The following is a 13796-nucleotide window of genomic DNA, read 5'->3' on the forward strand; positions in this document are numbered from 1 at the left end:
TAACTTTCATCTTTCTGTCTACTCTAATGAGAATTTTCTTTTGGAATGTCTATTTCTTTACAGACCCTGAAATTGGAGAGGCTTAGGTATGACAATGAGTCAGACTGGCAATAATGTCTACTAGAGATTACAAGAGGCTCAGAACACACTCAAACTGTATATAATAAACAAAGATTAATGTGCTAAATCAGCAGGATCGAAAGACCTTTGCTGAGAATAAAGAAACCCTTGAGGGCCACAATCAAAAGGCCATTAGCAAAAGATCTTGCTCCAAAGCTTAGCATTATAGCTTAACAGCACTATAGTGAAAACAACAACAACAACAACAGAAACAAAGATCAAAAAAGAAGTCTGGGCAGTAACAAAACTGAGATAGTAGAGTCATGATGTAAACACAGTTTCTTGGGAGAAATAACAAGAAAAAACAAAAAAAAAAGTGCCTCAATTTTGTAGTTTGCATCTCTTCCTAAATATACATTTACGAAATTGTCATAGGATGATATGTTAATAATTTTCTTGTTTTTGCAGATCATCTGAGATTTTATTTAGAATATCTTTCCAAGAACGTATGTGGGAAATAAGCTGAAATACCTGTATTCTAAAAAGAGAATCACATGAAAGCCTTGACACTTTGTGAGATGTGCATGCCATTCTAGTTGAAAACAGGACATAGGAGGGACTTTTAGAAAATGAGCCAAGTTTGAATTTATGTATGTATATTTGTATGTATTTATACAGCTCACACTTTTTTTTTATCCATTCATCAAGCTGAAAGATCTAGTTTGGCTAGAAGAAGGGAAAAATGAATAAAAAAGCAAACAAGGTACAAATGTAGTCTTAATACTAATGTACATACATGAGAAAGGAAGTGGAAAAAGTGAAATGAGGCTGGAGAGAATAATGGAAGGGGTAACTTGATCAAGAAGCACTAGACACTTAAATGGACATGTTAAATTATAACCTTTGGAGTTTCAAACAAAACAAACAAAAAATCACACAGATGAGCCAAATAACAGAAGAACTTTTTATTTTCTCATATCCCTAACGCCATACGTCCTATGACAGTGAGGTGAGGCTTCTTCTCAGGGAGGAAAGGAGATCCCTGCCAAGTCTACCTGGCTCAGATTTCTATGTGTCAAAACAATTAAAGAGAATGGGTCATATCCATTCTTGAGCCACAGCCTCTGAAATCCTACAAATCCTATTTGACTGCACCCTGACACTAAAGTGTGGGTTGATTTCCTCCTGCACTACTTGGGGTTTGACCCTCTAGTTTGTTCGATCAGTGGTGGGGTTTGTGGGGGAACACATAGCCTGTATGCCATATAAACCCTCAAAATCACTTGGCCCATGATACCACAGACATGCAAACTCTTCATATGCATTGTATTAGCTGCCTGAGGCTGTCTGCCTATACTGTAAACATTCTATGGCCCACAAATAACACCACAGATTGTGTGCCTTCATTGTGGTTTTGGATCAGGCTCAGTAAGAGTGGAGATACATAATGAAAAGTCTGTTCCTCTTTTAAGAAGTAAAAATTACTTCTGAGTATCAAAATGTCCTAGAAGAATTACTTCAACTAATGCTTATGATTGCTTTGTGTTTCTTAGTGGAAAATATTTCAAAAGCAGTTAAGTTTCAGAAAAGTAAGTCCACTGCAGCTAGAGAGGAACAGATCTGCCTGGTCTCTGTTCACAAGATGTGGCCATCTGGAATCCCACAGGCATCCTGGAACATGTAGGTCGCTACTGCATAGCTGTAAGTGGGTCTGAAGATCAAGAGGGACTACACTTGAGCAGGATGACCAGGCATTGTGGTGTTAGGGTTTAACTTCTTTCTTTTTATTAACTGAGGATAATGATGCAAAGAGTCAAGAAAGTCTTTCTTTAACCAAAGCGCTTGCAGTTGAGAAAACCAGTGCTGAAAGTTGAAAAAAACAGACAATCAGTGAACCACCAGAAAACTGGAAGTGGTGTTGTGGCTCAAGTGGTAGAGCACTGGCCTTGAGCTGAAGAGCTGAGGGATAGTGTCCAAGCTCAGAGTTCAAGCCCCATGACCAACAAAAAAACAACAACACAATAACAAAAAACAAAACAGACAATCAAAGGTAGAGAAGAAAGGGTCCCTTATTCTACCTAGTGCAGGGTGTACAGACAGGGCAGAAGGCACAACAGGTAAATTACAGACAAAGGGTTCTTTTTTTTTCTATTTGTCTAGAATATTCTTTTTTATTTTATTTTTTTGTGAACATACTGTACAGAGGGGTTACAATTACATGGGCAGGATAATGAGTACATTTCTTATCAAGCATTGCAGCCTCCTCCTTTGTTTACCCTTCACATCCCTTCCCAGCCTCCCCCCCCACCGAATCCTCCCCCCCACCCCCAAAGGGTTCTTCTTAAAGCCAAGGGAACCAGATGAGTGGGGGTTGTCTGTGCAAGGCCATTCCTATGCCCAAGCCTCATGGCTCCTCAATGCCTGATCTGCCTGAACGCCCCCACCCCCAGTACCATTGCTGAGTTCTGCCTCAGGACAAGCCAGCAGTCCTGAGAAGCCCTGCCCTTCAGATCTGCATGTTTTGTTCAGATTCCTGTACAAATGCAGGCCAGAAGCCCTGCCGTTCAGATCTGCATGTTTTGTTCAGATTCCTGTACAAATGCAGACCATGTCTAGAAAGAGCCATAGGGAGTTGAGGAATCATGGGGTCCGCTGCAGCTGCTAGCTCTGTGACCAGAATCCTGGCTTTGCACAGGTTAGGGGATTTTGAGTTCCTTTCATCAGGTTTCAGAGAGTTTAGTTTTGTTCACCCATACTTACTACTGTATGCACATCAAATTCGCAAGAAAAGAGCTTCCTCAGAACAGAATTCAGAACTACCACTTTTTTTGAAGACAGTTAAAAGGCGTATTTACTTCTCTTATTCACATATAAAGGTATGAAAATGAATTTTTAAGTAGAAATGATAGAAAATCTCAGGGCAGCTTTGTGGAAGGAAAATTAGGTTTCCTGAACCTAAAACAATAGTTAAAGATCACGCTCCTTCTTGGAGAAAGAGAAAGATGGATGGAAAAGCGAGGATGGTGTGGGGGGAGGAAGAGAGGAAGAGAAACACAGAGAGGGAAGAGAAAGAAGAAGTGAGAGTGGCGGTCTTAGCTATTGTCTGCTTCAGGGAAGGCAAGTGCTGGGCAGCCATCTGACCAAGCCTCACATGTACCTAGGCAAGGAAATGTCCTTGTTTCACAGGCGTTGTCTGCAAATTCCTCTCAATGCTGCTTGGCTTCGATTCTTACACTTTATCCTATCTCTCTGCTCTTCTCAGCTGACCCTACTGCAGTTTCTCACCCCAGAATGAGGCCCTGACCTCTGAGGGCTGAGTACAAGGAGGCATGGGACAGGGTAGAAGAAGGGGAAAGGAGCTAGGGGCTCTGCATCTCCCACCAGATAGGAAGACAAGGGTATTGGACACTTACTTCAATGGCATCCCTTTCAAAGATGCGTAGCTGCAAGAAGAGTTCAAGCTTGATCTTGCGCTCCTGAAAGAGCTCCTCCATCTGTGACTGGGCCTCATCCAGCTGTTGCAGCACCGTCTCAATGTGATTGATGGAACTATTGTGGGGGGTCTTGTTGCTGGAGATGGCAGAGTCCCTGTAAGGGTAGGGAGAGAGCGGGATTGTAACAAGACAAACAGGAATTGGATGAGAAAGTGTCACATTGTTAGACATCAGATCTGGCAACTCAAATCTTCAGGGGAAGAGGCTGGCAGGAAGCTGGACTTTGTCTCAGAAAATGGAAAAGGCTTTGCTCTGCAAAACCCCACTATCCTTCCTCTCCATGGTCCTGCCAAACCCGGGGATGTGCTGCAGAGCATCTGTGACTCGATGGCATGTTTCTAAATCACTCTCAAAGCCGTCTAATAATTACAGAAAATTATTCTGGTGAAGTTTTAGTTGGAGCACTTTCCCTTTTTAAGAAGAGCAAATAGCTGATACCAATTTAGAGCAGCGAGAGAATTGCACTGCTTGAGAGATTGCTCTTTAATGTAATTAATGAAAACTTTACTTTTACACAATTAAGATTCTATCAATCATCTTGAATGACACATAGAGGGCTACAGCTTAGTAAGTAGTCCCCAAGAACCAATAAAATGAATTTTTTGAATTTGTTTCCAAATCTGTCAGTTTCCTGCCTTGTAGTAAGTACATTGGGAGTTACTATCCTGCCACACCCATGGCCTACCAGCCATGGATGGATGTGATGGTGCCTCAGACATAGTTAAGAGGTGGAGCACTTACCTAGCATGTGAGAGGCTTGGTTTTGATCCCCAGCACTGTAAAACACAGCAACAGAAAAAGGCACCTTTGCTGCCATGCATGAGATAGGCAGGTCACTGGGGCCTGAGGATCTTCTGGGAGGTTTGGATTCACTCATTTATAAAGAAATTTTGTAATTCCTAGATGTTAAGAGGATATGTTTAAGCTGGGCAGCAGTGGCTCACGCTTGTAATACTAGCTACTCAGGAGGCTGAGATCTGAGGATCATGGTTCAAAGCCAGCTGGGGCAGCAAAGTCCATGAGACTCTTATCTCCAATAGATCACCAGAAGTGGCTCAAGTGGTAGGGTGCTCGCCTTGAACTGAAGAGGTGAGGGACAGCGCCCAGGCCCAGGTCCAGAGTTCAAGCCCCATGACCGAGCAAAAAAAAAAAAAAAAAAAAAAAAAGAGGATATATTTACAGCTAAATTTTGAGGCTTACTGGTCTATGTTGTAATGAGAAAAAAATTATGGAACTAAAAAAATTTGAGGAAGGAAGAAAGGAGAGAAAAAAAGAAAGCCGCTGCTCTCCTTTGAATTCACAAGTGTCATATTTTCCACCTAGTAGGAAAGAGAATTAGAGCTACTTGCTCAAAAACATAGGAAGAAGGGAACTCCAGCAGAAATTGAGAATCCATGTGTTTCTCTTCCTCTCTTCTTCCCCCCACACCATCTTCTCTTTTCCATCTATCTTTTTCTTCTCTCTCCAAGAAGGAGAGTGATCTTAGTTATCGTTTTGGGTAACAGGAAACCCAATTTTCCCCCCACAAACACAGGTAAGGAGCAAGGCTCACCTTAGCTGCTGGATGAGGTCCTCCCCTTCCTTGATCACATTGACAGTCACTTGCAGTGTGGTCTGTTGCTGCTGCCCAAAACGTTTGATGAGATCCTGCACAGCCTCCACTGACTCGGCATACACATCGTCCAGCAGCTCCTTCTGCAGTTCCTCCAGCCATGTCCACAGCTGCAGAGGGACAGGGCACAGTGAGCAGGCAGTACACTGGGCACTTGCATGGGAAGGTACTCCCTGGGAGGGAGGAAGGGAGGGAAGGAAGAAAGGGAAAGAGGGAAGGAGGGAAGGAGGGAGGGAGGGAGGGAGGAAGCACCACAAACAGTCTGGGCAGCCAGGGGAACACAGGCACAAAAAAAGCAGCATGCCACCACTGTGTGGAGAAAAAATAAACAGGCAAAGGCGGAAGGGACTGTCACAAAAAAGAAAAAGGAAAGGGAAGCTACTCTCCCCTTCTAAGGCTCAATCAGGAGTGCAATGGAAATATAAACACTCCCTCAGAAAACAGGAACATATGCTGGACACAACAGGCATTCACATGTCCTCTGCCTTAGCAGATGAAGAGTTTTATTCTTGGTAGATGCATTACACTGCATTATTAATTACTAAACCACCACTCAGAGGCACAGAGTTTACATCCCTCAGAAGAGAGAGAGCACACAGTGTGGTGAAATTTATTCATGACTATATTTGGAAGAAGGGCAACACAGTGCCCCGGGGTAACTGCACTCAGCCCAGGGCTGCAGGGCCAGTTTGTTCCAGTTCATCCTTTCATGATAAGACACAGAATGCACAATGAACACACGTCTCCACTGCCACCAGGGACCTGGACACACCAACTTGGAGCAAGAGCAGTAAGAACTATTTCAGGCCAGCTGGGAGCTGGAAATCAGAGCACTGCCCACTTCCTGGAAGGCCATCAACTCCTTCAAATCTCTGGGGCACCATTCTTGGAATCAAAAGGGTAATTGATCAGACCAAACAGGCCCTGGAGGCTTGATAATATGTTCTGCCTATGGAGCAAAGACTTCAAGCTACCTCAGAGATGGCATAGCACAAATCACGCTGCATCTATTCAGTCCACCGCCTCCACTATAGAAGTTACTAAGAGGAGCAGATGAAAGAGGAAGAGGCAAGAAGGCACTCTATAAACAATGCTCTAGACACATTAATTACTGAAATTATAAGGACAAAACCAAACTAACTGAATAGAGATTTGTTCAAGAAAACATTGGCAAGCAAATACCAACATGGCTGTTCTGAGCAATAACAGGTGTCTTACCAAAACAAGCTTGTGATATTTTATTGAGTTAAAAAAAAAAAAAAACCCTAATCAAAAATATCTGCTATACTGACTCATCAGGACATGTCTACTTAGATGACAGCCTGCCTTCCATGTCCAAGCAGCAGGGTGGAGGCAGATGACTGACCATGCCAATAAATAAAATCCACACCATACAGACATGGCCTTCTTTCACACTCTCAAAATGGACATTTATTTGTAAAATGTGTAGCCCTTTGCAACTTCATTTATTCTTCTGAAAAGAAAAAAAAATGTTCATTTCACTCCTCCTTTCAAAATCTGAACTCCATCTCCCACCTAAATACTTGGGCTTTACTGAAGCTGCTCCAGGAACTGCTACTAATCAGTCTAGGGAAGAGCCTGCCCTCAGGGCCTCGCCTGGGCTTCAGGTGTGCCAGGGCACCATGCCTGTCCCCGACACTGGCTATCTTTCCTGGTGTAGTATTCAGATGTGAACCTCAGGGATTCATGGACTGCCTCAGACTTAAGTGGCTCTCTCTTGACTTAAGTCCAACTCTAGGACCCAGCCTGTAAGACAAGTGGAGCAGAGTGCCTATGTGGATGAAGATGGCTTCAACACCCCTTTTTTGTTACATTGTAACATGTTACACTTGTTACATTGTAACAAATCTCACCTTTATACAGGTAAAGAGAAAACTGGAAAAAAACTACTTTGAACTGGCCCAAGCACAATGTGTAAGTGGAATTCTATATAATGCTACCATAATAGTATAAGTCATTCTTCTTCCACAAATGATAATTAGGATAAAACACTGCTCATAAGAAAAAAAAAGTACATTATGAAGCCAGATGCTTGAGTTGAAATCCCCACTTAACATTTTTAGGGTATAACCTTTGGGATATTACTTTCCTGGATTCATGACTTGGTTTCCACATCTATAAAATTGAAGCCAGCCTGGGCTGGAAAGTTTATGAGACTCCTATCTTCACTAAACTACACAAAAAAAGTGGAGCTGTGGCTCAAGTGGTAGAGCCTTAGCCTTGAGCAAAAAGCTCAGGGACAGTGCACAGGTCCTGAATCCAAGCCCCAGGATTCAAGGTAGGTAGGTAGGTAGGTAGGTAGGTAGGTAGGTAGGTAGGTAGGTAGGTAGGTAGGTAGATAGATAGATAGATAGATAGATAGATAGATAGATAGATAGATAGATAGATAGATAGAGGCACGATAATAATACTTACTTAAAAAAGTAACTTTGACGAGAGGACCCAAGTGTATTGACTAAATAAGTTCAAGGTAGCCACTTTTACTAGTTTTGTTCTCAGAAAAGTGAGTATAAAAATACTCTTTTCTAGGTATTTTTCAAAATGCATGTTCAAAATATGTTAGTCTGGAAAGTGTAACATTATGCTACATTTAAATATCTTTACTCCTTAAAATAACACAGTACGAGGAAAAGACATTACAGGGGTCTGTTAGGCTCTATAGAAATTATTTCCTTCTGAGTTCTACAGGAAGAGACTGGAGTATTAGGGAGTCAAACTTTGGCCTTCCACCTGGTAGTTTTAAAAAAGAAAAAAGAAGAAAAGAAACAGTTAACATATCCTGTCTAATATCCTGGACACATTTCCCTGGTGGAATGTGCTCACTCACCTAGCCTGAGAGTGAAACCAGTAAGAGATAAAACTGAACAGGAGACTATAGGCTCATGGGATTATTTCAACAGAAAAGAAAAAAAAATGCTGTGTAAGGACCTACAAGTCCATTGCCCCTAATCAATTTTTCTGTCTGGTTCCAGAAGCCAGACGATATGAAGAAAATACTCGCAAAGAAAAGTATTTTGCAATGTCAATGAAGAACATACAATAATGCAACACGATGCAAGTGAAATCTCTTTGTAAAAGCTTTTAAAATAGTATACACTGTATAAAATAGCCTTGAATAAGTAGTGAAAATACTCTCTAGGATGTCTATGAAATTCTTAATTACAAATTTTCCGAAGGTTAAAAAAAAAAAAAACCCACACTTCTGTACAAGTTCATGGCACCCTAAACTGATCTGGTGATGGTGTAAGTTTAGACAACACTGCCACCTAGAGGCCTTCAGAGATATGGCCGATTTACAGCCATGAGCACTGGGTTTTGCAAGCCAGGATAGCAATTCTAAGGAAGGGAGCTTGAACTCGGGTTGCATGTGTGTGTACAGACCTAGCGTATAACTTGTATACAAAGATACGAATGAACTAGGGAAACACATGAGGTTCTATGTAGAAAACCTTTGAAATAAAGACATGAGACTCATATCAGGCTGTCTCTGATCCAGGAACATTCCTCGCCTCAGCTCCTTCCATATAGGTTTCCACAAACCCTGGAGTTCTACAGTGAGAAAGACTTTTTCTTACTAACTGGAGATAAAAGATGGGGAGAGTATGGAGGTCATAAAAGGCTCCTAGAAGAACTCTTGGAGGGCAGTGGACACTAGGAACGGACTGGGAGCTGATGAAGTACATGATAGTATCAGAGCTCTGAAACCTAAAAATAATTATAGCTATGATCCCCTGCACTCAAAGATGGGACATCTTCATAAGCTGCAATGCTGGCCTGTAAAAATCCAGTGAGATACACAGAGGTGTGAAAGTGCTCATTTACTACAAGGGCTCTGTACACAGAAGCTACTACCTCTGTGCCTGTTTCCCTTCTCTTCTTTTTGATAAAAGACAATCACCTAGGTACTAGTTGGGATGAGTCAACTGTAAAGCCAGTGTGATAACATTAGAGCCATAGCTTCCCAGAGCTACTTGCAGTTACTAACGAAGCAGAAGTGGGCAATTAGTTACAATGGCAGCTTGCAAGTGTAATTTCAGGGGGCATCTACTATGTGCATAAAATGAGATTCTCTTTCAGAGACAGGGGATGGTTCCCACCATCTACCTGAAATTACAAACTCTACTCTGGTTATATGCATTGAAAGAATTGTAGGCATCGGAATGGCGGCTTTCTATTCTTGGGTAGATGCAATAAAAGATGGCCTTTTATGTTGAAAGACAATTAACACAGGATGTAAACAGGGTATGAGTGGGAGCAAACAGTAAATCAATCAGCATCATGATAAAATATCAATGTGAATATATGCAGGAGGAAAAAAGAAGGAGAAGCAGGTTCAGGGCCTTTCCTCATGTTAAGAAGGAACAGTCCAAGGTCCAGTTGTGAAGTGTTCTCCCATATACAAAGGAGGCAATATTCAGAGGTTAAGTCAGGGTGTCTGTTGGTCTTGAGGTCCACCTGAGATGACCAGTGCTTCTTCTCCTTTTACCATCTTTGTTATCACTTCTGATCTGCCTATCGCTCTCAAATAGAAATTTCTTCCTTTTTCACATACTGAGTAAGAGTCATGCCTCACTACCAGAAACATTTTCCTGGCATCTTTGGAGGGCAATGGTCAGTCTTGGTTAGGTCCTAACTTGTTACTTTCAACAACCTCCTTTCTAGTCACTGTTGTAACAGACAGCCCTTAGTATTGTCTAAATGTTTTAAATGTTGAAAAGCTTAGTCAAACCTTCACCCATTAACTCCAACTGCATGCTTGTCATCCAACCCAAAACCTAGTAAAGTATGAAACAAATTTAATAAGTTATAACGTGCTCATTCACTCTTTCTCTCCTCTTTAGAACTCTACCCAAGATTGACCTCAACTGGAGTAAATTCGTGGAATCTATTTTCTTAAAAAAAAATGATGGAAACTTTTAAAGTCACTGCCCTACAGTTCCCTAGTGACTTAACAGTACCAATCTGATTACCAACATATCCAGTTCTTCCAGATCTAACACGTCTGGGAACTAAGATTTGACCTTGCTTAGACCTAAATCTTTCTCATATAACCCTTAGCTACTTTTTCTGTATTTTGCTTTTTCTAGCCAGGTATAACACCAATTGTAGCACATGCTTCTGGATTGTAGCTGGTTAATTGGAGATAAGAGTCTCAAAGACTGTCTGCCTGGAATGGCTTCGAACAGTAGTCCTCAAATCTCAGCCTCCTGAGAAGTTAGGATTACAGGCGGGAGCCACTAATGCCCAGCTGCTGAATTATTTTAATGAAGATTATATTTTTCTAGCAAGCATAAATGACTAGGTCCCTTAGTAACATTTACACTTGTGGATGACCATTTTTTATGAGTGTGTTAACTAGATATCAGTCTGTGTAATTATAGGGCTATAACAAGAGGTAGAAGCAGACACCGAACACTCTTAGTTTTTTCTATCACTGAATGTGGTCACTTTAATTGCCCACTTGTAATTAGCTAAGTAAACAAAATGAAATGTTTGAGAATCCCTACAGGTAATTTAATTGCACTGCGAAATGTAGCTAAGAAATTTAATGCTATAACAAATTATAATGATTTGATTAAAAAACTTTCCCTAAATATCATGTGCTAAAACTTAATCTTTCCCCCTGAAAAGTTTGTCACAGAAATCCTGGACTTCTCATCTGTTCAAAAGCTGAAAGCGGTCCATGGTTTTCTTATGTTAGTTTAATGGGATGTCTTTTTTTTTTGTCTGGCAAATGGTGGCAGTTTCTTTTAACTTGAAATACACTGGCCCTAGGACCTAGCAATTGTACTCTGGGGCATTTTATCCCAGAGAAGTGAAATTTACATTATAACACAAATCTACACATAATAAAAACTGCACAAACTAACATTCACATGTGTATGCATTGTGTGTGTGCGCGCGCGTGCGCGTGCGCGCACGCGCACACACACACACACACACACACACACACACACACACACACACACACACACACACATAGAGGCATATAATCCTAGCGGAACCTGAGTCAATGGGCAACCATTATGATCTGGGTCCTGCAGCTGTTTCATGTAGAATAGAGTGGTGTCTCTGGGAGATGCTCCAGAGGAGAAAGTTAAGTATAGTGAACATCCTCTTTATGGGAACTACCAGCAAACAAGAGAATCCAATGGAGGGTAGCTAGTCAACACAATGAGCACTATGCACCTTTTTTTCTCTGTTTTACTTTATCTATCATGGATAGATTGAGTGAAAACTTTAGCAAGAGCTGCCAAGAAAGCACTGAGTGTGCTTTCAGTACATTCCTGGAGTAAACTCCACAAGAACAGAGGAGAAACAGCTCAAATAGTTCAGAGAATGCCAACTGCCCACAAAGAAGCAATGAGAATAGCCTACCCAGTTACCTCCCAGCCCCCTCCTCCCCAGCCCGGGCCTTGTTCTAATAAGTATAAAGAGGAAAGTCTGAGCGTCAACTGCGAGGCAAGAAAAGGAAACCAGACTGGTATGCTGCCACAAAAACATCTCCAGGTGGTTGGGAGGCCTTTATTTTTTACTTCTCAATAAAATGAAAGCTTTTCTTTTTCCAGGCATTATACAACACAAAAAACTTGTCCTAGTGTAAGTTTGCAAAGCACAACAAAGAGGCTTCTTTACTTGACCCAGCAAGAATTTCGGCAGGCCAATTCAAATAGGAATGAGAAACCATGGTTGCTAAGAACAAAAATCAATGTAAGGTCTCTGAATCAATTCTAGAAACAAACTGGCAGAACTCAATGTCACCTCTTAGTTGCCTCAAATAACCCACAAATGTCAAAAGCAATTGACAACTGAGCCAGAAATGAATTTGGGGAATGAAAATGAATGAGTATGAATGGATAAAAGTATTTGTGCTTTTACTATATTTGATATTAGCATCATTCAATCACTGTCTGTTATTACATGTCAAAAGGGTATGCTAGAAACACCACTTATATCCGCAAAGGGAGGATAATTTTTGGAAGTAGGAAGTGGAACACAAAGCAAAGTAAGAACTGGTCCTGGCCCTCAGGGCACTTGAAATCTAAAATGTCCCAAGTGTGTGATATGCACACTCTACTCATCATTTTCCTATCTTCTTGCGTATCATATAGTTGACTTGTGTGAAATTTTGGGATGAATAAAATGTGTGAATGACTAAACAATTAAAAAAAAAAAAACACTGAAAATGAAAGGAAGTCAGATAACAAGGAACACAAAAGTAAAATTATAACCAGAACTGATGAGAATAAATGTTACAAATAATACTGAAGGGAATAAGAAGCTTCAGAGGTCAGCATAAAATGTGGGGAACTAAAAATCCTCACAAAAATCAACCATAAATATATTTTTTTTATTTTTTTAAGTCCGGTCATGGGGCCTGAACTCTGGGCCTGGGCGCTATCCCTCAGCTCTTCAGCTCAAGGCTAGCGCTCTGCCATTTCAGCCATAGCGCCACTTCCAGCTTTTTTCTTTTTGCTTATGTGGTGCTGAGGAATCGAACCCAGGGACTCTGGCATGCAAGGCAAGCGCTCTACCACTGAGCCACCTTCCCAGCCCCTCAACCATAAATTTATGTTAGGCTAATCAACATTCCTTTCAAATATTTACTAAGGAAAAGACAACAACAACAACAACAACAACAACAACAAAAGGTAGGGGACAACGTACAAGTCTTGAAGATTTCTAGAGAGGAAGTAAAGTAGCACAGGATCATTTGTAGAGAAAATGGGTTCTGGAATGCTCCCCAAACTGGGTTTGCATTGAAGGGAACACTTCAAACCATCACCTGTTATGGCTAACATCAAGGTACAAAGAATTTGTCCTCTAACTGAAAACACAACCTCTTCTGTCTTCTAGGAACAAGTGCCCTTCCTTCTATCCTCTGGGAAATTCAGTCTATAGATCACTTTTAACTCTCTTCCTCCCTCTCAGCGAGGGTATACAAACATTTAAGATAAAGAAAAGTAAGCATATTAACACTAATGAGCAAGAGAGGTAAAACAATCAGAGTCCAGGTCTGTGACTAGACTGCCAACTACTAAGCTTTCTGGGCAGGATTTCCAAAGCTAATCCTCAACACCACTGCCTTAGACTTGGTAACTTCTAAAGTGAGTTGTGATGCAAGTGCCTCAGCAGAGGCACCAGGGCACCATTTGGGCTGCAGACAAGCCAACAACCACTGCAGAGCCTTTACAGTGATAAAAGGGGATTCTATGTTGGAAAAGACTTTACCAGGTAACTTCTGAAAAGCTTCTCAAACCCGCAAATGAAAGTTTCTTCATTCACTACATTTCTTTCAGTTATTTTAAATTATACTATTTTCTTGAGAAGAATTGATTCAGATAACATATCTCCCAGTAATTTTTCATTCATCTGATACGTTAATATATTTAGTGACTTTATATAAACACCTACCATGGTATCAGAATTTCTTCTGTTGGCCATTATTGCATTAATTTTATTTTAAATTAAACTTTTTAAAATTAAACATTTCTGAGTTTTTGATCAATACTCATTTCAAAACACAATTGGAGAAAACTATTCTTCTTTATTAAAATCTGTTGAGTTTGACACTTTCTTTCTTTCTTTTTTTGGGGGGTCCAACTGTG

The 13796-nt window shown here is 41.0% G+C and overlaps 1 protein-coding gene across 2 annotated transcripts in view; it reads right to left on the reverse strand.

Annotated features, from left to right (window-relative positions):
• The window catches only part of Trio (trio Rho guanine nucleotide exchange factor), a 319531-nt gene that overhangs the window by 145475 nt on the left and 160260 nt on the right, over positions 1-13796 (reverse strand). For both annotated transcript variants that reach the window (XM_042695165.1, XM_042695166.1), the window contains exons 12-13: positions 5107-5276; positions 3474-3648 (exon numbers count right to left, since the gene is read on the reverse strand). In XM_042695165.1, coding sequence (XP_042551099.1) covers positions 3474-3648; positions 5107-5276 — 345 coding nt within the window. The remainder of the gene's footprint in view (positions 1-3473; positions 3649-5106; positions 5277-13796) is intronic.

Source organism: Dipodomys spectabilis, unplaced genomic scaffold, assembly GCF_019054845.1.
Source record: "Dipodomys spectabilis isolate Male_0828 unplaced genomic scaffold, ASM1905484v1 ptg000179l, whole genome shotgun sequence".
In the NCBI taxonomy this organism is placed as follows: Eukaryota; Metazoa; Chordata; class Mammalia; order Rodentia; family Heteromyidae; genus Dipodomys; species Dipodomys spectabilis.